The sequence below is a fragment of the Gekko japonicus genome, unplaced genomic scaffold, assembly GCF_001447785.1.
Source record: "Gekko japonicus isolate JY-2015 unplaced genomic scaffold, Gekko_japonicus_V1.1 scaffold2225, whole genome shotgun sequence".
NCBI classification, from domain to species: domain Eukaryota; kingdom Metazoa; phylum Chordata; class Lepidosauria; order Squamata; family Gekkonidae; genus Gekko; species Gekko japonicus.
This window is the reverse complement of record NW_015174905.1, coordinates 164,466-189,940: the sequence shown is the minus strand read 5'-3', so window position 1 is coordinate 189,940 and position 25,475 is coordinate 164,466. Positions and strand designations below refer to the sequence as shown.

Genomic DNA, 25,475 nt, shown 5'->3' with positions numbered 1-25,475 from the left:
GCAAAAATGGTATTTTAGTTCTCAATATCTCTTGCATCGTCTCGTGGATCCATCTCCAGTATCTCTTTGTTACATCGCAAAGCCACCACATATGATAAAATGTACCTATCTTATTTTTACATTTCCAACATTTATCTGAACAATTTTCATTTTGCTTGGCAATCATGGATTCTCTATTGACAATTATGTACTCCATTATCCCCTATGGGCAAGCGTCCTCTCCATTATTCCTTATGGGCAGTTATGGATTCTTTATTGGTATTATGGATTCTCTATTGGCAATTATGTACTCCATTATCCCCTATGGGCAAGCGACCTCTCCAGTATTCCCTATGGGCTGCCATGGATTCTCTATTGGCAATTATGTACTGCGCTATTCCCTCTAGGCAAGCCCTACTCTCCATTATTCTTTATGGGCACTCATGTATTCCCTATGGGCAATCGCTGTCCTTAGTTTTAGTACGTCCCATATTTTGTAACCCGCCTTGTCTTGAGTGAGTTAGGTCTAGAAGATACAAATGTGTCTTTTCCTTTAAAATCTAGGAGGGAGGAGGAGGAATGTAGTCGCTAACAGTGAAACCAAGGAGAGGTTGAAAAGTCAGATGTTCAAGCCAGCCTCTCTCTCGCCGCCTGCCTTCCACCCCCTTCTTTCCTTGCGCGGCTGTCTCCGCCTTCGCTCGGTGCTCTGCCGGCCTCCCTTTTTCGCCCTCCGGGCTCCTCCTCCCCGCGGCAAAACTCTTTGCTCCCCGGAAGGCGCGGCTGTTCTCGGCGCCGCGGTGGACATGGAGCTTTTGCAGAAGTTTTCGGAGGGCGGCCAGCTCTTCTACTGGGGGACGGCCGCGGTCGCCTTGCTGGCCACCCTGCTGGTGGCCTCCGCCTCCCGTTTGCTGCTCTGCTACTTTCGAGTATGGCAGGAGATGAAGCCCATCCCGGGGGTCAGCCCTTGCTATCCGTTCCTGGGCAACGTCCTGATCTTTGAGCGCGACGGGGAAGGTAAAGGCGGCTAGGCATCCGCTCCCTCCCCGCTAACATGGCTTTGCCTCCCTCTCTCTCCCGTCATCTGATGCGCCCCTTCTTCCCGCCCGCCCGCCATCCATCCAGGGATTCTAGTGGCCGATCTGAACGCACCCTTTTGTTTTCAAGAGAGGGGGGAGGGGTTTCCAGGCTTTGGGAAGAGTCGAGTGTACTTGTGCATTGGGTGGGAGAGAGAGAAAGAAAAAAAGATGCAGTCACACAACCGATTTCCAAAGTATAAGACATTTGAATCTCGACTTCCTTATTCAGGGATTATTCAAGCAGCCTGAGACTCCAAATGCAGCATTGTATACTGCTGTGAGATTCTGTAGCTCCGTGGCTGAGCATCTGCTTTGCATGCACAAGGTACCAGATAAAAGGATCAGGCAGTGGGTGAGGTGGAAGATTTCCAGCTGAGATGCTGGAGAGGCTCCCAACATCCTGGAGATATTGCTACCTCAACAGGCCAGTGGTTTGATTGATGAATTCCTGGGGGCAGATAAAAAGCATAACATTTTCATTCGTTCATTTTCCCACTGGTGTTTGGCATCTCTAGGTTGCAGTGATAATTTGACAAGCGGAGGACCCACAAGGACTTGCAGAGGGCGTCTCATTTTTTCCCTTCCCCACTTTTCCCTTTCCCACGAACTCCCCACAGCCTCTCTCCTTTTCCTGCTTCCTTCTCTTCTTCCCGCTTACCAGCCAGTTGTGTGGTCCCAGCTGCTGAGATGGGCTGAGTTTTGTGGTGCTGGGCAGGCTCAGCCCAGTTGCAGGTGGGGAAACTGCAAGGGCTTGAGGGGACCCCTCACTTTCCCTTCCATTCCCCTCACTACACTATTTCTTTCTCTTCTCCTGACAGCTTCCCATATCCTCAGTTTCCCCTGTTTCCCTCATTCCTTCCCAACCATGAACCAGCCTATCTTTTATCTGCTCCCCCATTTTAAGCTATATTGATTATTTGTTTACTTCATATTCAATCCACCTTTCTCCTCAGTGGGGAACCAAAACAGCGTACATCATTCTCCTGTCCTCCATTTCTCTTCACAACAGCCCTGTGGGGTGGGTTAGGCTGAGTGTGTAACTGGCCCAAAGTCATCCAGTGAGCTTCCGTGGTGGAGTAGAGATTTGGCCCTGTGTCTTCCGGATCCTAGTTTGAAACTCTAACCACTGTACGATGTTGTTTTTGGTATTTTTGAACAGTAGCAAACAGCCAGGCTTGGGTGAGTCATGCAAGTTTCATGGTATCAGGTTGGCCATGGCTGCTGCCAGGCCTGGCCCTCAGTGAGTCTTTCCTCAAAGGCCAAAACAACCTGGGAAAGGTGTCTGCCCCCCCTGCTCCTGCCTTTTACTGACAGAAACCAAGGGCTAAAGGCTGGCAATACCATTGTAACTGCTTAGCAATGGCCACTAAGGGCATTTGTTTATTAAATCTATAGGCACTGCTTCTATCAGGCGGTAGGTTAACCTCCAATGTACTTTTTTTTTTTAGATTTCAGATTTTTCTGCAAACCTGGGTCTATTCTCATGTTTGTAGAAAGATCTTTCTGGTCTGTCTGTGGCTCCAGTAACCACAGAGGCCAAGTTGAGAATTAGGTACATTGTTTACTTACCCTACAGGGGAGCGGTGGCACAGGGGATTTATCCTCTGGTTATAAGTAACATCTGAGCTGAACAGAACGGCTGTCAGTTCTAGCCCCGTGCTGGTGTGAGCTACCAGCCTTGTCCCCAGCTCGCCGTCCACCCAGCGGTTCGAAAGCTTCAGCGAGTAGATAAAATGGGTACCACTCCTTAGAGAGGGAGGGCACACTAACCCCCCCGGCGGGGGAGGTGTTAGCCGGCGAACGGAATGTCCAGCTCATAAGATCGGAAGCCTAGAAAAATCTCTTTGACATCAAGAAGCCTGTAATGGGCCGTTCCAGCCAGGCAGCGGCAGTGCGGCGTTGTGACTCGAAGCAGTCCTGGAGTCCTGGAGAAAGCTGACGTCATCAAGCCAAGCCAAGGGAAAAATGCCGTCTGGAACATGTCTAGTCTACAGCTGAAACAAAATCCCCATCTGCTGCGAATGTGTGCGATTTAAAGATTTATATGTGTTGTCCTCCCTTACCCCTATGAATCCTTGTTAGTCCCTTGTGAATGTGTAACTAAATCGCTCAGAGCCAGCAGCTCTGCAGGATTGAGCGATTAATAAATTGAAAGATTATTATTATTATTACAGCAGATTTAATCATCTGTGCACTTCCAGTCAGGATAATTAAGGATTGGCGACTGTCCCCATCTTTCAATGTCAATGTTTCAATGCATGCTTCGGATACTTTATCCCAGACTATTTACTGCTTAATTCCTTTTAAACCCAACCCCATCATACTTCCCAAATTTCTGGCCAGTTAGGACCCACACATTTTTTGGTATGGTGATGTTGTAATCTATTATTTACAGCATCTGAAAGCCTTATAGTAACCTTTTAACAGCACACTGTAGCTTTTACAGCTACAAGCATATGCACCATGGCTGTGGTACCATCAGCTGCCCCTAGCCAAAGAAAGAAATCCATTGTCATCACCACTCTTTTAACCTCCTTCCCTGGCGGCTACTGGCAACAAATGCCAGCTATCGCATAGTTCCCAGTCTTCAGGGTCTACCATTTATTTCTGAGATACTAGGACTGAGTTATACAAGCAGCATAATCCAGTGGTAAAGCTTTTATCAGATTGTAGTGTAGGAGCATCACATAATAGTTTTAAATGCTACAAAGATACCATTTATAATACGTGATACAATCACTGGGGGGGGGAATATTATTTTTATTTATTTATTATTTTCGATTTATAACCCGCCTTTCCTGCACAGGCAGGCTCAAGGTGGTGTACAGCAGGTTAAAATACAATAAAACACAAATACAGAAGTGCAATACTATAAAATTCACTTAACAACAATATACATACAAAGATGCAGTAGAATGCTGAATGTAAATGGTTAGGTTGAAGAGATTATGCAGGTCCACCTTTTCTGTCCCCTTACATTTCAGGTTCCAGCAGACTGGTGGATTTCTAGCAAGTTCTTGGAGACCAGAAAGGCTTCTTCAGTGTTGTTCATTTGTGATACAGCTTACGAGAGCCTATGATGTCAAAACACAGTGGTGATATTATTGTGCCACATTGGTGTACGTGAACATGGCACAGAGATCTCATTTGGTGACATTGCTGCCCATATGTTCTGTAACACTAAAGAAGCATTTGCAGCTATACTGAAATATTTAAGATTCTGAGGAATCCTCATGCAAATATATTTATGGGAAAGTATAATATGCCAACTATCTATGATGTAAATGCTGTTGTGGGTTTTTTTAGTGAAATCCTGACAGCTTCCTGCTCAAGGCAGGAACAAACCAACCATGTTAAAAAAAATAGTTCCAAAAGGTACGATTCTGGGGTAATCCATCTTTTTTACTTATTTTCTCAGTTGTGACACTGATCTTCTAGTATGCCCTTCAAACTAGCAGCAACACTGGCATGGGAATCAGTATAGTCTCCATGTGGCTTGCTGATGTTAGGCACACTGAACTTAGGCACCTGACAGTTGGAAAATGAGCCCCAGCATATGGCTGTAAGTCACATAATGCATCAGACTTGATGAAGAAAAGCTGATCTGGGTCTGGTCAGTGTTTGGAGACCTTCTGAGAATCCTACATAATCCGTCTTGAGTTCCAAGATGGAAGAAAAACAGGATATAAATAAATAAGAACCCTTCTGTTTGAAAGTATGCTAAGGTTGCAAATCCTCTACTTATTTACCTGGAAATAACGGGATCAGATCTGAAGTTTCAGTAAATATGAAAGCGGCAGTTTCAATCCCAGTGGCTTGTTGACTCCTACTAGATAGCTCAGATCTAGATTAAGGAATACTCAAGTGGCATGAATAGCTCTTTGGAGCTCCAGTGGAAGAGAGTTAAATGGCATAAGGTAAACATTCTGACTGATATCCAGTGTGTCTTAAAAATGGTCATCTTTGGCTGAATTACACCTTTAAGTTGGTCTCTAATGCAGTTTGGCGAACAGCTTCTTGAATTAAGCAGAGGTAATGTTGCCTGGGAAGCCTGAGGTCTTGAAGGACATTGTGATTCTCAACTTTGATAGGTCAGGAGCATCACATAATTGTACAGAGAAGTGTATACTTCTCAGTATCTTCAGAATGAGCATAAGCAGGATGAAGGATTTTCTCTGATACAGTATTTTTATATGTACAGGGTGGTTTTTATTTTCTTTGCTGGACATTGGACTTGGCAGCTTTGTCCTGCTGAGAGACAATTTGGTGTAATGGCTAAGAGCGTGGACTCTAATCTGGGAGAACTGGTTTGATTCCCCACTCCTCCACATGCAGCTGCTGGTGTGACCTTGGGTCAGTTACAAGTGGTTTCAGAGCTGTTCTGTCACGAGCAGTTCTTGAAAGAGCTCTCTCAGCCCCACCTACCTCACAGGGTATCTGTTGTGGGGAGGGGAAGGGAAAGGGATTGTAAACTGCTCTGAGACTCTTTTGAGTAGTGAAGGGCAGGGTATAAATCCAATCTCCTCCTCCTCCTTCTCCCCCCTCCCCCAAATTATACATCCCTGGGGCCCTCTAGTACATCACTGGAAAACTGCCACTTTTTAATTTTGCTTTTTACCAGCCTTGAACTTTGGCTTTTGAGAAACAGTTCGTTTTGCTTGCCTGCAGGCATATCTGGTCAATTGCACTTTGTTAACTCTTGCTGCCCGGTTATGGACTAATGCATACCAGTGAAAGAACAACTCTGTTCCACTAAACAATGTAATTGTGAAAAGCCATGAACCTCTATTTCTACTACTGCTAAAGTAGATTAGAATCTTTCAGTCTAACCATACATATGCCACTGGACTCAAACTTAGTTCTCACAACTGTTGTTAACTCTTTTATTATCCGTATGCCAATTTGCTGCTATTCACAGGTCTTACCAAATGTGTTATTTCAAACTTAGCTGTATTTATTGCTCAGTTACTTATGCATCTTGACTCTAATTAGCCGTTCCTGGCAACTTATCACTCCCCTCTACCTATATGTAAGGATTGAGGAAATCCGTTTCAGTGTATCTGAAGTAGTGTGCATCTACACATGCTAAGTCTCTCAGTTCTCACTTATACCCAGAACTGAACTTCGTTGGCCCTGGTGGTGATACTAGACTCAAACTTAGTTCTCACATCTGTTTGTTAACTCTGTATTTGTGCACTAATTTGCTGCTACTCTCAGATCTTAACTGCTTTAATTCAATCTCAGCTATACTTATTGCCCAGTTACTTATTCATCTTGACTCTAAGTAGCCCTTCTGGGCAACTAACCCCCACCCTCTCTCTACCTATATGTAATGGTCAAAGAAGTCTTGTTTCAATGTATCTGAAGAAGTGTGTGTGCACACAAAAGCTTATACCCAGAATTAAACTTTGTTGGTCTTAAAGGTGCTACTGGACTGGAGCTACTGGCACTGCTCACTTGAACAAATAAAAAACATGAGTCCAGGGGCATCTTTAAGACTAACAAAGTTTTATTCAAGGTATAAACTTTCATGTGTATGCCACTGGACTCAAACTTTGTCATTCATTGTTTAGCCACCTTGGTTCTGAGAATAACTTCAGGATTCTGAAGAATTCTGGAACACCTGAAAGTGGGGGGGAGGAGATGAGATGAGATGGAGAAACAGGTGCACACAAAAGCTTATACCCAGAATTAAACTTTGTTGGTCTTAAAGGTGCTACTGGACTCAAATTTTGTTTTATTGCAGAATGACGTTTGAATCCAGTGGCGCCTTTAAGACCAATAAGGTTTTATTCAAGGTATAAGCTTTCATGTGTATGCCACTGGACTCAAACTTTGTCATTCACTGTTTAGCCACCTTGGTTCTGAGAATAACTTTTTTGAAGATTTTGAAGAATTCTGGAACACCTGAAAGGGGGGGGGGAGGAGATGAGATATGGAGAAACAGAGGAACAGGAACAGGAAGTGCCAAACAGTTGCCCATTCTGTGTCCCCTGCACAGTTTAATCACATCCAGAATGGCTCTTGTTGAGACCAATCCAATTCGCCTAACTCTCAAGATACTTGCAAGAAGAATGTGCTTTCCTTTTCCTCAAGTGAATACTTTGTGTTCTTTGTTTTGAAACTGTTCTAATCTCCCACAGAGATCTTCATGTAACTAAGGTTGTAACTTCATTAGGGCAACAAGCCTAATGGATTGTTATCTCAGTACTGCAGATAGATGAAATAGTAATACTGACTGGATTAAGGACAGCCAGTCTGTGGCCAAATGAAGATTTAAACCCACAACTTCCTGTGTCATTCTCTTAATCCGTGGCGACAGCCTATCCTTGTAATCAGTGTTTGCAGGAGAGGTTTCACAGTAGGCATACTGTAGACATGAACATCTTAGGCCACAATCCTATACATACAGCATGTATATTGTAAAACCTCACCTGCAGACTCTAATTACTAGGATAGGCTGTGACCGGTGATTAAGAAAATAAAACAGGAGTCCAGTGGCACTTTAGAGACTCACAGAGAAGCATTTGAAAAGAGTAAGAATCCAGTAGCACCTTAAGACTAACAAAATTTGCCCTGACCTGGATAGCCCAGGCAAGCTTGATCTCATCATATCTCGGAAACTAAGCAGGGTCGACTCTGGCAGGTACTTGGATGGGAGACCTCCATGGAATACCAGAGCCAGGAGGCAGGGGCGGGCTTTATTCAGCTACCTCTCTCAATATACTCCAGTGTTAGGGGTCAGTCACCAGAGGTCGCCATGACTTCCAGGTGCGCACACACACATACAAAAAATAAAAGACTATTAAAATTTGTAGTGGGGTATGAGCTTTTGTGAGTCATTGCTCTCTTCAGAGCCATGAAGAATACATCCATGAGGTTGATGCATTCTATTAAAAGCTGCAGACAAGTGGGGGAAGGGGAGGTCCCTTTAAAATAATATCCAATCAAAAGAGAGATCAGTCCAGCCAGAGTGGGAGAGGACAACGCCCAAATGTTGATACATATGCAAAATAGGATTAATGTAAAATCTGAGCTATGACCTGCAGGATGAAACAGTTAGAAAGTTATAGTGGTATCACTGGATTAGCATCAGTAAGGGGTGGGATAGTCACAAGATATTAGCAGGTATAGTGAGTGATAAATCTCAAGTCCTTGTTAGGAGGAGGAGATACTCAGGGGTCATTTGGGGGGGGGGACGCGGGGGGACACCATCCCCACCATAGTGTCAAGTCCATAATGAACTGAACACTTTGTATTATCTGCAGTACTTAGAACCACAGGTAGGCCTCCCAGGCTCTGTCCTGTGCACTCCTATCTGCAGAGTATGAAGTCCGAGTATACCATACCCTTAATCAGCTCCAGTGATATCTTAGGTAAATATGCTGAATGTCAAAACAGTGATATAGATAATCTGAAGTTTGTTCGTATTACAAATTACTGAAAGGCCATCTCTGAAGGCTTTCTCTTCCCCATTATCACACACATTAAACCCTGTGCAGACGTTGACTTGGAAGTATCTTCTGTGCGTAGCTGGTGTGTGATTTATATCCCATCCCTCAACAAGATGTTTCTTGGAGTGGCTTTTTAAAAATTCAATCCAAATTACCATAGATCTTCAATAAAACAAAATTTTTAAAAATTAGCATGCATGGGGGGGGATTTCAAACATGACCCAAAAAATTAAAAATTAGACAACCAGTAACTCCAGTAAAATGTATGAGATGCACAAAGAGAAAGAGAGAGAGAAATAAAACATATGAGGCAGTATTTTTTTAAAAAAATCAGTGCTGAAAGTCCTCCAGATTATATGCAACAAGGGGCAAGAGAAGGGGGGGAAATCAACCAAATTAGCATGCATGGGGGGGGATTTCAAACAAAACATATGAGAGAGAAACAAAACATATGAGGCAGTATTTAAAAAAAAAACAAACAGTGCTCAGAGTCCTCCAGATTATTTGCAACAAGGGGCAAGAGAAGGGGGGGAAATCAACCAAATGCCTGATAAATATGCTTACGGAAGTTGAGAGCAGGGCTCTTTCTGTAGCAGGAAATCCTTTGCATATTAGGCGACACACCCCTAATGTAGCCAATACTCCAAGAGACAGTAGCCCTTGTAAGAAGAGCTCTGTAAGCTCTTGGAGGACATTAGGGGTGTGTCACCTAATATGCAAAGGAGTTCCTGCTACAGAAAGAGCCCTGATTGAGAATATTCCACAGAGGGGTTGCTGGGGCAGAGAAGGCCCTGCTCCTCATGTTGACGTCTCAGTCTGTTTATTTAGTTGTGCACTTTAGGCCAGTTTTCTCCCATGAGGGAACTACAACAGCTTACAAAAAAAAGAGAGAATTTTTTAAAATATTTACCCAGAGAGCTAGCAGGTTTGATCCTGATCCCCTCTGTGGTAGTATATCCACTAGTAAGTTTTTGCATAAGGCCCCAGACGAGTACCAAAGTATATATTTGAGAGGTTATAGAAGCAACACATGACTCCTTGGAATGGAGCCTCAGACTGATTCCGCAAAAGCAGTTGTTCCGCCCTCGGTCTCGCACTTCCCCCGGTTGTACTGTTCAATTTCCCACTATTTGCTGCGTGGCCGCAATTTTAACCCGCATTTCACCCCGATTTACTGTTCGTCTTCATCATCCTTAGGACCCTTAGGACCAAGAAGACAGAGGGGAAATTGGGAGGTGATGCGGGTCAAAATGTGGCCGTACAGCAAATAGTGGGAAATTGAGTACAACCGGGGGAAGTGGGAGACCGAGGGCAGAACAACTGCTTTTGCGGAATCGGTCTCACAGTTTTCAAGTACCGTTTGTACAAACATGACACCTGAATGCAGCCACTATGAGAATGGCTAGTTATATGACTAAAATGACATAGAAATAAACCGAATCCTGTTATTACGATGTTCTTTATGAATGATTGCTGTGCATTCTTGTCTTCATCTGGAAGAGGAGGTAAAAACATCTTCATATCTACACTTTATGTTTTATATTTATGGTTTATATTTTCAGACGGCAATCTAGAAGTGCATATCAGGCTGTCTTCCTGCTGTGTGGTTGTTGAACTACATAGAGATTGTATGTTTATGATATATGGTGTTTTTATAAGCGTTTTTGACAAAGTAGTGGTTTTGAGGTCACTGAATTTCTTATTTGGACTTATTCAAATAGCATGTATGTTTTCCAGCTTTCTTCAAGCAAATCTTGGCTTACTCTACTGAGTGGCGGAATGTTCCACTAATGAAGATATGGGTAGGACCTTTGCCGCTTCTGGTCTTATATCATGCAGAAACTGTAGAGGTGCGTTTCTTTCTCAGTCGTTAATATATTTGCAGCGGGGTCCTAAATATATTTACTTTGAAGAAAGCCTTATTAAAGTATTTATGATTACAGTCTTAGTTAAGCAAAGCACAGAAATATGACACGTGTGAGCCCCTGATATTGCAACAAACAGCTTTCTAAAAAATTTTAAATTTAGGTTTTCTGGACGTTAATGGCCATTTCACACAGTGCACAGAAGTAATTTTGATCTTGCTAAATCTATATATTTAGGCCTTGGTATGAACCCAGTTCTACAAAGAATGCCACAGCATGAGAACTAAACTATGAGGTCCTGCCATGAAGGCTTGTAGCCGTATTGCACCTGCAAGTTTCTGATAGGAACTCCATTTAAAAGTGCTTTTCGAACCAGTGCATGGGGGGGGGGGAGAGACAGGCTCCTTCCCATCTGCACCATTCACGAGTACTGACCTTTTCCTCTCACTTCCTTTGTTTTCCTTTTTGCAAACAGGTCTTCACTGCCTGTAACTACGCATTCCCAGAACAGGATATGACCTCCTTTTCATGGAAAATAATGTGGCCCTGGGCACTGTTTTGGCTTGGGAAAACGAAGAGGGGGAAGGCAGGACCCCTTTCTCCCAAATCAGTCCTCGCAGCACTTTGGCCCCCATGTCCTGGTTGTATCTGGTTGGCACTCTGTACAGCAGGATACCTGAGTAGATGGGCTATTGATCACATCCAGTGCAGCTGCTTTTACGTAGATCCTGATAGCATTCACTTGGGCCCTAGAACCAGGGGTCATTTCATAGAAAAAGAGCTAGGGGGACTCATTAGCATAACTCATTAGCATATGCCACACCCCCTGACATCACCGGAAGTGTGTCCTCCCCACAGCCAGCGGCGACCTCCAGCGGGCACCAGCAGGGAGCTCCAGGCCCCGCCCTCCCGCACCTCACTCGGGGGGATGGCGTCCCCCCGCGTCCCCCCCCAAATGACCCCTGCCTAGAACTCTAAATAACAGGGTACAATCCTAGGCATGTTTTCCTGGGAGTAAGTCTGATGAAACGTATTGAGACTTTCTTTTGAGGAACTATGCTGAGAACTGAACTATTAACTCTTGCCCAGTATTAATTGTTGCTATGTAGCCTGGACTGTTTAGGCAAGCTTCCTTTTTTGGTTGCATCTCATGTTTAAATAGCTTTGCTGTAAACAACCTTGGAACCCGCTGATACACATATGTTATCCAAGAACAACAGACAGAAATGTTTTGTGCTTAGGTTATATAAAACTTTGAACTTCAATTCACATTATCAGAATAACAGTTGCTTTTAATGCAGACGTCATGTTAATTATCTACTAGTTTCAGAACTTCTGTTGAGCACTCTGGGTCTCTCTCTGTGTGTAATGATCAAGAATCACTAAAACGGGACACATTTGCATTGATTGCACTCTAATAATAAAAAGGTGGAGTTTTATGCTGGATTTTGATGTGCAGAATTGCTTTATCAAAAATAACTAAGGTCAGTTGAACAAAGCTACGATAGAACGACATTAGATGACCCAACTTGGACTAAGATATGGAAATCCACCACTTCAGATTCCAGATCTTCATTTATAGGCTGTCTTTCTCACTGAGGCTCCAGGTGGGTTGTACGATCAAAGATGATGCAGTAGAAGCAATATAATGCATACAGCAGACATAAAAACCAGATTACAGAATTATCGAATGTACTATAAAGTGTGATATACAAAAAGTAGATTTACAAAACTAAAGAGCAGTACAACAAAAGAATATAATATATGAAATATGTACACATTCATATGTACACAGCTCATTCATTCCCCAGCCCTGTAATCTTCTCCTCTCTCACCTGCTGTGTTAATTTATCTAGTGACCAGCTTGCCACTGAAGGTGAGACATGGAGGTAGATGACAGAACCTGTGGATGAATAGGTGGGAGAACCTGTTCACCCTCTAAGCAGGGGTTATGCTGATGTTGTGATGTTGCGTTTTCCAGGGGTTAGCCCCCCAGTGAGTTCTGGGAACTTGTGATGTCATCATAAAAGAAGGGGGTCTGAGACCTGTAAGATACTTTCAATTTAACATCACCCCCTGACATTTAGGATCATGAAGCAGCAGTTCCACAGCCTGTGGATTGGCTTCTGTAAGGACTGCTGGGCCTCCCACTATGGTTTCTCCAGCAATTCCTAGTGTTTCCCTATGCCACTTTTTGTTTTTCCCAGAAATGACACAGCGACACAGCTGATGTCACACATACCCATGTCCCTACCCCCAACCCTCTCACCATTTGCAATCCTAGCTTCTGGGCAAGTATGAGGGCAGACTTTCTTTTCTTTTGGGAATTGAAACAGAAATGATTAGCACCAACTATTTATCTTTGTAAAATGGTGAGCTTAATTAAGGGAGGCGATCCAGTTCTCATGGACTCTGGAAGCTGCTGGCCAGTCAGAAAAGGAAAGTAGACAAGAAGCTCAGTACATTTGCCTGTACATTTGGAAGGTCACATCTTAGCTTGGGTTCTAAACTATGATTAAGACAGTTTGGTGTTGTCTGAGCTGACTAAATAGAGCTGGGCATTTGACCAGTGAAATAGTGGTCAAATATTGATCAAGTATTTTAAATACTAAGGGCCAAATTAGATGTGAAGATATCCTCATGGCAGCCATAAGGATGCTGCTGCCATTTTAATGTTGTTTAAAATGCCATGATGGCCCAATCCTGCTTGGGCCCACAGTATGACACTCTTGTTCCCCTGGAACAGGCCCCTTGAGGCTGTTTCAGCACCTGAAAATAGTGTTGCCAGGTCTGGGCTGGAAAACACCTGGAGACGTTTGGGGTGGATCTGGGAGAGGGCAGGGTTTGGGGAGGGGAGGAGTTGGGGAGGGGAGGGGCCTCAGCATGGTACACCCTTCAAAGCAGCCATTTTCTCCAGGGGAGCTGATTTATGTCAGCTGGAGATCAGTTGTAAAAGCAGGAGATCCCCAGACCCCACCTGGAGGCTGGCAACCCTACCTGAAAAGTTGCAGAAGGTGGTAAACTAAGAGTACTGCCCTGGGGACCTGATTAGGATCAAGCCCTCATGGCATTTTTAAAATGACTTTAAAATGGTGGCAGCATCCTCATGGCGGTCACATCTAGTTTGTCTCTAACGTTATCAAAACAATAAAAACAGTACTTCAGTCATCAACTAGTTAGACAGTTAGATGGTTAGACAGTGTCATAGATGCAACAAACATGAAATTGAGCAAACTTCAGAGGACGGCATTTTTAAAATGACTTTAAAATGGTGGCAGCATCCTCATGGCGGTCACATCTAGTTTGTCTCTAACGTTATCAAAACAATAAAACAGTACTTCAGTCATCACCTAGTGCTAATAAAACTTAGGTGAAGTAATAAAATTAACTTTTGAAAGAATTATACAAAATTATTATATAGTTTAACAGTGTCTGCTAAGGTTTCTACAAATCTGAACAATTCACAGAACACTTCTTCCTTTTGGCTTTTAATTTAGAACACCAGCATCAGCCAACATTTGAAAAATATTTTTTAGAAGAAAATAATTTTTTTTAAGAAAAATTAGAAATAAAAAAGTAAGATGGTGTTCCTCCTGATTTCTTCAGCAAGCAAAATGGAGTCATGGTTGGTACTAGCCAATGACCTCACCATTAGTGACTGTTTATGTTTTGTCCCTGTTTCGAAATGTCTAGAGATGACCAGTTGGGGAAACCTTTGCTATACTGCTAGGTTTGTGTATGATTACCACAAAGTGGCACTTATTTTTGGCTAACAAATGGTACCTTCATAATGGTATCCTTTCGTGAAATACTTGACAATAGTAAAATAGGCAGTCAAGAAACATTAGACGTTCAGCCCTGGTCACAATAAAAAGAAACATTAGACAAATGGATGTAAATAGGCTATGCCTTTGTAGGAAACTAGCTGCTCACATCTATCCAGTTTTAAAAGTCAAAATATGCCTCAGGAATGATATTGTCATGGCCATATGGGTAATGCTGTGCATATGTCAGGATTTAGCAGGCATTCAGAAAAGATACACATTGTATTATTTTCTGTGGAATTCAGCTTCCTGAGAATGTCACTTGCTGCTCTTCTCTCTTTTTCTCTTTTAAAGCATACTTTAAGGTATGCAAGCAACGCCTGGTAAATCTTGGAAGCCAGAGAACTTGCTGAATAAAATGTCCAGAGGTCCAAACATGAGGTTTCAGCATCTTTTTAAAAAAAGTTTTATTCCCTCTCCTAAAAAGGAGAGATATTACGCTTAAAATTCAGAAAAATAGGAAGGGTATATAGAGGGATAAAGAAAAGAGTTGAGTGGTGTTAATGTATTAGTATATTATTCTTTTAGTATTAAAAGTTAAAAGTCCATCATTTCTTCTGCAGTCAGGCGCTCTTCTTTTCTTCTATTTCTGTTAAACATAGCAATTAATATGTTAGTAATGTCCTTCTGAGATTAATTTCACTTTCAAAGCGTAATCCGAAAAATAGAAAGAGTTTCTAGACTTTGGGTTTTCTCTCTCAGGTTATACTTCGAACCCATCGCTCCTCTGGTTTCCTCGTCCTGTACCTCTCCCTCCGAGCTGCTGTCTTCCACGCTTAATGTCAACATCCACTTGGCCAGTTCTGCCCCTTCTTCTTTGCTGGCGTGCCTTTTCAAAAAATCTTGAGCCTTGAAGATGGAGTCTATTTTCTCTCTTTTATCTTTAAACTTGAAAACTAGTCCTTCGGGCACCAACCATTTATAACTCGTTTGGTGATTTTGTAAGAACATGGTCAACCCTTTATATTCCTTTCTTTTCAAAGGGCCAAATTAGATGTGAAGATATCCTCATGGCAGCCATAAGGATGCTGCTGCCATTTTAATGTTGTTTAAAATGCCATGATGGCCCAATCCTGCTTGGGCCCACAGTATGACACTCTTGTTCCCCTGGAACAGGCCCCTTGAGGCTGTTTCAGCACCTGAAAATAGTGTTGCCAGGTCTGGGTTGGAAAATACCTGGAGACTTTGGGCGTGAATCCGGGAGAGGACGGAGTTTGGGAAGGGGGGGGGCCTCAGTGTGGTACAGTGCCATAGAGTCCACCCTTCAAGGCAGCTATTTTCTCTGGGGGAGCTGATTTCTGTCAGCTGGAGATCAGTTGTAAAAGCAGGAGATCCCCAGACCCCACCTGGAGGCTGGCAACCCTACCTGAAAAGTTGCAGAAGGTGGTAAACTAAGAGTACTGCCCTGGGGACCTGATTAGGATCAAGCCCTCATGGCATTTTTAAAATGACTTTAAAATGGTGGCAGCATCCTCATGGCGGTCACATCTAGTTTGTCTCTAACGTTATCAAAACAATAAAAACAGTACTTCAGTCATCAACTAGTTAGACAGTTAGATGGTTAGACAGTGTCATAGATGCAACAAACATGAAATTGAGCAAACTTCAGAGGACGGCGGAAGACAGGAGGGCCTGGCGGGAGCTGGTCCATGGGGTAGCGAAGAGTCGGACTCGACTGTGCGACTGAACAACAACAAGTGCTAATAAAACTTAGGTGAAGTAATAAAATTAACTTTTGAAAGAATTATACAAAATTATTATATAGTTTAACAGTGTCTGCTAAGGTTTCTATAAATCTGAACAATTCACAGAACACTTCTTCCTTTTGGCTTTTAATTTAGAACACCAGCATCAGCCTACATTTGAAAAATAATTTTTAGAAGGAAAGATTTTTTTAAAAAGAAAAAATAGAAATAAAAAACTAAGATGGTTTTCCTCCTGATTTCTTCAGCAAGCAAAATGGAGTCATGGTTGGTACTAGCCAATGACCTCACCATTAGCGACTATTTATGTTTTGTCCCTGTTTCGAAATGTCTAGAGATGACCAGTTGGGGAAACCTTTGCTATACTGCTAGGTTTGTGTATGATTACCACAAAGTGGCACTTATTTTTGGCTAACAAATGGTACCTTCATAATGGTATCCTTTCGTGAAATATTTGACAATAGTAAAATAATAGGCAGTCAGTGTGTTCAGCCCTGGTCACAATAAAAAGAAACATTAGACAAATGGATGTAAATAGGCTATGCCTTTGTAGGAAACTAGCTTTCTCTCTTTTTCTCTTTTAAAGGATACTTTATGCAAGCAACGCCTGGTAAATCTTAGAAGCCAGAGAACTTGCTGAATAAAATTTCCAGAGGTCCAAACAAGAGGCTTCAGCATCTTGTGGCCCCTTCTGGCCCATCCTTTTGACTAGCAGAAGTTAATATATAGTTTTTTAAAACAATGAATAAATTAATCCAAAGATATATGAGTTGCAGAATTCCACTTCTGTTGTTAGCTTTGGCTTTCATTGGTGCAAAATTTGAGGTATTTTTTATGCAGCAGATTTATTCATTTATTTAGGAGATTTCTGTGCCAACTCTCTGGAGTGCTGTGTAAGGCAGCTTACAATTAAAACAATAAATTATCAATATAAAAATAAACCTGCCTGCAATTGTGCATGTGGCAAATCTGAAGACACTGTGCAAGACTGCTAAATAATATATTTCTGTATTTTTCCTTTGGTAAACCACTCTCACCACTTTGGAGTATTAATGGTATGCTAATCTCAAAGAATCATCTTCAACTGAAAAAATATTTGTTTAGTTAGCAGACTTTTAAAGCTAAATGGAATGGATAGTGAGGAGATGGGTAATTGTTGCTTTGCTCAGACGGTATGTTGTTTTCATCTACTGGCAGGTGGTTTTGAGCAGCTCAAAGCACATTGAGAAAGCCTCTTTCTATAAGTATCTCCATCCTTGGCTGGGAACAGGACTTCTTACAAGGTAAAGTTACATATAACTTGAACTTTGACAGCTAGCATATGCTGTTTTAGAGCACAGGCCAGTTGGATCTTCCAGAACTGTTGAGATAGTAGCTCCTCTACACGTGACATTGTATATATTGAAATCAGCATGAGTATGAGGGAGTGGGTATGAATGGATTGGCCCTGCCTACGTGTGATTGCCAGCTCACGAACATGGAGCCTGCATGTGTAGAAAATGTATGCAAGTAGGATCCTTTAATCAGGAATGTTTGAAAAAACTTGGGTTCAAAATTCAGTGCTTTTTTCCTGGTAAAAAAAAAAAAAAAGTTGCACCAATTTCTCCAGTTCCCCCATTACTACTTGGGAGAGACCCCCTGCAAATGGTGCCAGTGCTCAGTACTCGTGACTACCACCATTGCCACCACCCTGTCCAGATCACATGGAGGGAGCCTATTTATTCTATGTATACAGTATGTAAGTAGAAGATGCAGGGTTGAAAGCCAGGACACTGAGCTTTGGACTGGGTGTTCTGAGTTGGAAGCTGGAGCAATAAATAGTTTAGATAGATTTGAGCTTCAGAAAGGAATACTTATTGCTGACCAATCCAATAAACTGAAGTTGCTGGGGCTATAAAGTTGGTAAAATAGGCTTCAAGTAGTCAGAATACTATGTTTGACAGTGATACCTCAGGCTCATTGTAAGGAGACCAGATCTATTTTATCACAGTAAATATTATCAGGGCACCAAGTCTCAGAGATTATTTTAAAACCTCTGTTTTGCAGTTCTGGAAGCAAATGGCGGACCAGAAGAAAGATGTTAACTCCCACCTTCCATTTCACCATCTTAACAGACTTCCTAGAAGTGATGAATGAACAAGCCAGTATCCTTGTTGAGAAACTTGAAAAGCATGTGGACAAAGAGGCATTTGATTGCTTTCTATACATTACTCTATGTACCCTTGATATAATCTGTGGTAAATCCCAACAAATTTTTATTAGTTGCTATGAAAGTATTGTAATAAATACAACATCTAAACATTTCAGGTTTTATGCCAGCTGGTTTATTGTTGCATGTGTTATACGAGATGTTACTTTTTGTTAGTAAAAGGTAAAGGTAAAGGCTTCCCTTTCTCGAAAGCCAGTCGAATCCAACTCTAGGGATGCGGTGCTCATCTCCGTTTACAAGCTGAAGAGCCAGCGCTGTCCAAAGACATTTCCATGGTTATGTGGCCATCATGACTAGACATCGAGGCGCACGGAACGCTGTTACCTTCCCACCAAAGTGGTACCTATTTATCTACTAGCTTTTGAACTGCTAGGTCGGCAGAAGCTAGGACCAAAGACAGGAGCGCACTCCATCATGCGGCACTCGGGTCTCAAATTGCTGAACTACTGACCTTCCGGTCTGCAGTTCAGTGTCTTAACCACTTGAGCCACCTACCCTTTAACATTTTTTAAAAAACTATTCAATAAAGTGCTGATTCTTTTTTTCACCATGGTACAAAAAAGGAATTTTAAATCTGATCTGGGGGTGAGGGGAAGAACTGGATATATTCGGATTAGAATGTGGAAACAGATGAGAGTAGAGGGGAGGGGAAGCTGGCAAATCCCAGGGTATGTGTGTATCGCAGGCTGCTGCAATTTAACCAGTAGTTGGGAAAGAAGCCTTTAACTACAAACAAAGGGATAGGAATAGCTCATTTTCAGTGTATAGGTAGGTGATTATTTTGCTAATTTCTCTTTCTTTCCTATTTCCAGAAACAGCTATGGGAAAGAACATAGGTGCCCAAAGCAATAGTGACTCGGAATATGTTCGGTCTGTCTATAGGTAGGTGGAAGTATGATTATTTGTTCACTGAAGTTCTTGGCCCATGTCCTGCAGGAAGCAGGGCTTTCCTGCCTCCCCTCCTTCTGCAGCCAACCTAGAATGCTGAAATTTTGTTCCTGAGGAGTTGTTGGACCCTCATGAAGAGAATGGGGACAGAAACTCTTCTCCCCCATCTTTGTTGTCAGAAACATATGACATCATAGAAGTTCTGGTCAACAACTAATATTGCTAAAGAGCCACTTGGAAAGGAAAGAGAGTAGAGGTTGCCAAACTTAAGTACCCTTCCCTCCCTCCTCACAAGTTGCTGACCAGCAAGTGTCTTCCTACCCATTTCTTTCACTATTGGGTTGGTAATTGAAGTGTGGAACCAAAGAAGTATGCCGTTAATTTCATGCACTCAAATGAGCTTGGGCAAGCAGCTTCCCATTTAAACATTAGGGGGAAATTTCTGCTTTGTGAGCTGGTTTTGGGATATGCACTACCCTCTGTCAATTTATCCACTACAAGTGTAAAAATATTCAACTTATTTCAAGGCCATTGTATGGATGTCTTGGTGGTGGCTGCTTGAAAGCACTCCAAGTGGCAGATGTCATACCATGTGGATCAGGCAAGTTCTCTTTGGAGCATACACAAAGGACAAAATGTGCCTGATCCAGCTGGAATTTTCGATAGAGTTTCCCTGTAAATATTTAATCAGGGGCCATTTGTATCCCTTTGACATGTAAACAATTATGTCACTTCTGACTTTGTATATGATCAGCTGTTGTTCAACTCATTACCAAGAAATCCAGGCTGTTCCTTGTTCTTTAGAACCCATTTGTAGAACAAAATACATTTTAATGCTGTTGTGTGTTACTTTAGGATGAGTGAGTTGATTCACCACAGACAGAAAAGTCCCTGGCTTTGGGCTGATCTTTTGTATCTCATGTTCAGTGAAGGAAGAGAGCATCGCAGAGGGCTGAAGATCCTTCACAGTTTTACTGATAATGTAAGGTGCTGAGTTATTCCTTCCCGTAGCATTGCATGGTCAGAAAGATCAAAGTCATCCTGTCGAGATGCAATATGAAAGTTCTTCCAGATTTGCTTGTTGACATTTTTGTGACCTTATTCATTCATGTATCACATTTGTATCTTCCACATCCTCTGTGGAGCTCAAGTGAGCACACATGGTGTGAAGAAACACATTTTTTTTATTGGGAGGTTTGAAATGAGCAAAACCTTCACATTGTGGTTTAAAAGTTTTTTCCATCCTCTGGGCAGAGACCAGGTGGGGGGAAGGGAGTCAGTTCAGTTGCTTCCCAGATGTACCTCAGCTCACCTTCATATAAATGCTAATAGATCTAGCAGGAGAGATAATGGGTGGGTCAAGATCTCCCACTTTCCACAAGCAGGGAACAGAGATTTGAAGGAATAGAATCCTAGAGAGTCTTCAGGAAGAAGATTCCTGGAAATCTCCAGGAAAGCCTCTTTGACTTGGTGTGACCTGGTCAGTGGGTGGAGAAACAGATATGATAAGAACTCCTTGCAGCAGGAAGGAAGTCTCTCTTCCCTCGGTGCTGAGTCCATGAGAGCATGCAGACCTCTCCATTGGGAAGGCAGAGATCATGTGCTCACCTAAAAATTGGAGCAAGCTTCAGTAGTAATTGTGTAGAGATCTAGAATTCCTGAGCTAAAGAACTTGTCTTATATTTTAACATCTGAGAGGGCATGTATAGAGAGAGAGACAGAGGATTTGTGTTTTACCCATTTCTTTTGGAATCTTTGCTCAATCCGGTGCTGTGCTAAAAGTGTGCTTATGAACATTTTCTTTGTAATAAATACTTTATAACTTTTTATGCTGGCAGTGGGTTTCTGTACCACATAGACTTCCACTGTCTCAGACACACTATTTTAAAAGGAGTGCCAGGGGAAACACAGGCAGTTGGCAAGTGTCTATTCCTCCAGGGGCACACAAGGCAGTAAACTGTCCTTGTGGTGACCAGGTGCTGGGCAGTGGCAAACAGAGACAAGGCCTCAGTGGGAAATCCCTTACAAACGTCAGTTGGTGGTGATGGGCTACCTGAGAGAGAAAGAAAAGCCTCTCCAGATGTTGGAAAAACCTTGGAGGGCAGGGTGGAATAGGGCCTGCAGGCCAGAGCAGGCCGATTCTGCCACACATGGGATATTTCATTTAATCTGAAAACAGACCTGCAAGGTAAATTAAACTAATTGAGGGTCTTTAGGCCTTCAACTGAGTTTCATGGTGAATCTCCCAGATCCAGCACCAGTGTTTTAAGCACTATACCTCAGAGGCTCTGTTTGGTTGCTGGATTAAAAGTATCCCATTGTTTATTAGTAGTATATGTTCAAATATTATAGGGTCAGTTGCTGACTTGAATGTCAAATGTTCAAAACTGATTTCCAGTTGATGGCTGAATCTAGGGAGAAGTGTGGTCTAGATTGGCTGAAAATAGCTACTTCTTTTTTAAAAATAGTTATTTTACATTTTAAGTATGCTTTGTTAGAGGTGATAATGATCTGCTAAACCAATTTGATATTCTGCTTGTCAGAATTAAGTCCTTGTTCCCAGAAGAATTGTGCATGGGTTTAGTGATTTAGTGGAGCTGTGGTGGCTCAAGTGGTTAAGATGCTGAACTGCAGGCTGTGGAAGGTCAGTAGTTCAGCAGTTCAAGACCTGGGTGCTGCAAGACGGGGTGAGCTCCTGTCTCTAGTTCCAGCTCCTGCCAACCTAGCAGTTCGAAAGCAAAACATTGGAAGTAGATAAATAGGTACCACTTCGGTGGGAAGGTAACAGCGTTCCGTGCTCCTTGGTGTTTAGTCATGCCGGCCACATGACCACGGAAACGTCTTTGGACAGCGCTGGCTCTTCGGCTTGGAAACGGAGATGAGCACCGCATCCCTAGAGTCGGATTCGACTGGCTTTCGAGCAAGGGAACCTTTACCTTTACCTTTACCTTAGTGATAGTGATTTATTATTTGTGTAAAATATGTATAAGCCTACCATCGTCCCAGAAATCTGGGATCCAAAGTGGATGACAACGTAGAACTAAAACTTACACCAGAAGCCAGCAAGAGAATTCATAGCATTGCCACTTGAAGCCCCTGTTTCTCCCACTCACTGATCCTCCAAATTCAGTCATCAATGAGGAAGTCTTTCTCACATGTCCAGGGAGTCTGTTCCATAAAATGGGGCAGCAACTGAAAATGTCCACAATATATATATGTGACTCCCTGAGCTAGGACAAAAATGTGAGCTGGAGGCTAAAAAGCTGTAGCTAGCTCACACTAACTCAGCTTAGAGGGAACACTGGTGGCTGCAGTCCAGAGAAACCCCACAGTTTAAAAGTAATCATTGTTATCAGAGCTCTGCAGTTTTAATAGCATTCCCATGACTAAACTACTGTAACTCAACATTACAGCTGATTTACGCAATACCACTTTGGTCAGGATGAGGCATCAAAGAGCAGCGTCGCTGGGGGGGGGGAGCTACATTTGAAGCCTCTGCCATTCCCACTCTATTGGCATTCCAATGCAGGGAAAGACCTGGCCAGGCTGACCCACCTCTGGGAAAAATCCTTCTGTTCCAGGCTTCTTTGCAAAGGGTGATGGAAAAGCTTGCTGGCTCTAGCATCTAGTATCTGAGAAGGAAGTTTGGCACACACTCACACTCTTGCATTCTCCGAAGAAAAAGAGGTTTTCCTCCCTGCCCACTCTGTTTCCCCCCCCCTTCAATCAATAAACCTAAAACGTAATTAGCTGGGAGGAGGTGGGGGAAGAAGAAGAGCGGAGGCACTGGGAACTTCTCTCACCTGCTCCAGTTTCCCCCGGGATGGTGGTATGTATGTGCGCTTCCTTCTTGCAAAGTGGAAGGAGCTGCCCAAGCACAGTGAAGAGAGCTGAGAGCTGCTGCAGTTTGCTTTAAATCACAATGTTGTCTGTTGGAGGCTTGAACGTTCGGTGGAGGGGGCGTGGCCATGGGGAGGACTCAGTGCTATCAGAACAACAGGAGAGAGAGGGACGGGGAGAGAAGGCTCCTCCCCCTCTGCCCTGGTAAGTCCGTTCTCTACGCAGCCGCAGTGAACTCTGTTTTACTTTTTGGCTGTTTTTAAACTCCCCCCTCTATATTTTAAAGTTTTTAGATTTTTCTGCACACCTGGGAAGTAACTCACATGTGCAGGATAATCTCTTTTTCCTCCATGTGGTCCCAATCTGCGGAAATAAGTATCTGCACAGAGAGGGGACCCTTGGCTATTAGTATATAGACAAGAGGTGGGACCTGCGATACTTTTTTGGGGGGGAGTATTCCCCAAAGCTCCTGGCCTGCAGAAGCAGGAAACGCGGCAGTAGGTGAGCCCAGCCTTCTCCCTCCTCCCTCCCTCCCCCCAGTGGCAGTGGCAAGGCTGGCCCGCCAAGCTTTCTCCCTCCCCCCTCCGTCCCCCCCAGTGGCAGCAGCGAGGCCAGTATTCCAAGCTTTCTCGCTCCCCCAGCAGTGGTGGCAACAAGGCTGGCCCGCCAAGCTTTCTCCTTCCCCTGTCCCTCCCCAGCATCAGTGGCGAGGCTGGCCCACCAAGCTTCCCTCCCCAGCAGCAGTGGCGGCGAGCCCAGCCCACCAAGCCTTCTCCCACCCCCGTCCCCTGTGGCAGCAGCAAAGCCTTCTCAGAACTTTCCCTGCGCATGCGCAGGGAATGCTCCTTTACTTTTGGGGGAATTTAAGTATTCCCCCTATAGTTTTTTTTACAGTTTTTAGATTTTTCTGCACATCTGGGGATTGCCCCAAATGGGCAGGAAAATCTCCCTGCCCCCCAGGTGCCCCCGATGTGCGGATTTAGATATCTGCACGTGGGGGGGCGCCTTAGCTATTAGATATAGGGCTCTTTTTGTAGCAGGTACTCATTTGCATATTAAGCGACACACCCCTAATGTAGCCAATCCTCCAAGAGCTTACAGTAGCTCCTGTAAGAAGAGCTCTGTAAGCTCTTGGAGGATTGGCTACATTAGGGGGTGTGGCCTAATATGGAAAGGAGTTCCTGCTACAAAAAGAGCCCAATATCAACGATTGTTATCTATAACACAGTATAAAAAGCAGAAAATACTTCTCCCCAGCACCCCCTTCGTTACATTGAAATTTTTTAGGGAAATTTGTCTATAAAGTACAATGATACTTCTGTTGGGATACATTTATATTCAACATTTTACATTTCAAATTTCATAACTAATATTTTTTGCAGCTACATTATTAGTTTCATCATTACTACATGCTCAGTATTACATGTTTTCACCTCTTCTGCATACTCACTATTACTTTTAACAAGTAGGTAATATAGCAAAAATACAGAAGGAATGTTTATTATATATCTTATAATAAGAAAAGAGAAGATGTTTCTCCCCAAAGTCCACTTCCTTACATACATTTACAGTGAAGATGTTACATTTAAAACTGATTCTTATTCTGCTGCTTCATTACAGTACATTTGTATACAATATATTAAACTGTTTTTCATTCTAAACTGTCGTAGTTCATAGTACACACTTCATCTCTCCTCAGATTTCTTAATTGATCTGTTTCTCAAATAAGTTGTTAATTTTGCCATTACTGCATATTTGACAAGTTTATTTTCCCATTCTTCCAAGTGTGGATAGACATCTAGTTTTGCTATGTAGATCATTTTAGCCACTGTTGAAAATGTCTACTGCACCCTACTCGGGAGGGAAACCACAGGTATGGATGACCAAAGCTGCTGCAAGGATTCGTACAGGGAGAAGTGGTCCTTTAAGTATTTGGGACCCTTTTTTGTACTTCTCTTGATCCTCTCTCTTTCCACGTCTGATGCTTCTAATTCATACAAAGTCTGAAGTAACCTTCTTTCTACACCTCTCTCAGGATAAATCTCCCATAACCTTGCCACGGCTTTGGGTTCAGAGTACAGTACATAGGGCAGAGTAGCTATTTCTTTTTATGGCATTGCTTGAAATACACGCTGGATTCCATAATTTGAGGGTTTTTTTAATATTGAAGGTTATCGCAGAAAAAGCTCGTGAACTAGAAAATCGGGAGCAACATCAAAGCACTGATGAACAAAGTGGGCACAAAGTGCGGAGAGCTTTCCTTGATATGCTTCTTAATGCCACTGATGATGATGGGAAGAAGTTAAGCTACCAAGATGTTCGAGAGGAAGTGGACACATTCATGTTTGAGGTAGGGAGTGCAATCTTTAGAGGCCGTGTGCTGCATACTGGTTAAGAGCATTGCATTGTGGGTTCAGGCATACAGAGAGGACTCCTAAACCTGGATTCAAAGTGTCCCCAGACTACAAACCTATTCCTAAAATGTAAATAAGGAAATCTCTATTCAGGGCTATACATACTTATTACATTTGTACCTTACCCACTTGCCAAGGAGGATGAGGTGATATTTATGGAGCTGTCTGGTTTTACATGTAATCTAGGTTGTGCTGAGAGAAAGAGAGACCCTCACAGCAATTT

At 42.9% G+C, this 25,475-nt stretch overlaps 1 protein-coding gene across 1 annotated transcript in view; it reads left to right on the top strand.

Annotated features, from left to right (window-relative positions):
• The first annotated feature begins 681 nt into the window (after positions 1-681).
• LOC107121984 (cytochrome P450 4V2) overlaps positions 682-25,475 on the top strand; it is a 35,816-nt gene continuing 11,022 nt past the window's right edge. Inside the window, exons 1-7 of the mRNA XM_015425003.1 lie at positions 682-993; positions 10,247-10,359; positions 17,099-17,184; positions 17,948-18,138; positions 18,923-18,992; positions 19,854-19,980; positions 25,009-25,188. Of these exons, the coding sequence (XP_015280489.1) occupies positions 783-993; positions 10,247-10,359; positions 17,099-17,184; positions 17,948-18,138; positions 18,923-18,992; positions 19,854-19,980; positions 25,009-25,188 (978 nt within the window). The 5' untranslated portion in view covers positions 682-782. The remainder of the gene's footprint in view (positions 994-10,246; positions 10,360-17,098; positions 17,185-17,947; positions 18,139-18,922; positions 18,993-19,853; positions 19,981-25,008; positions 25,189-25,475) is intronic.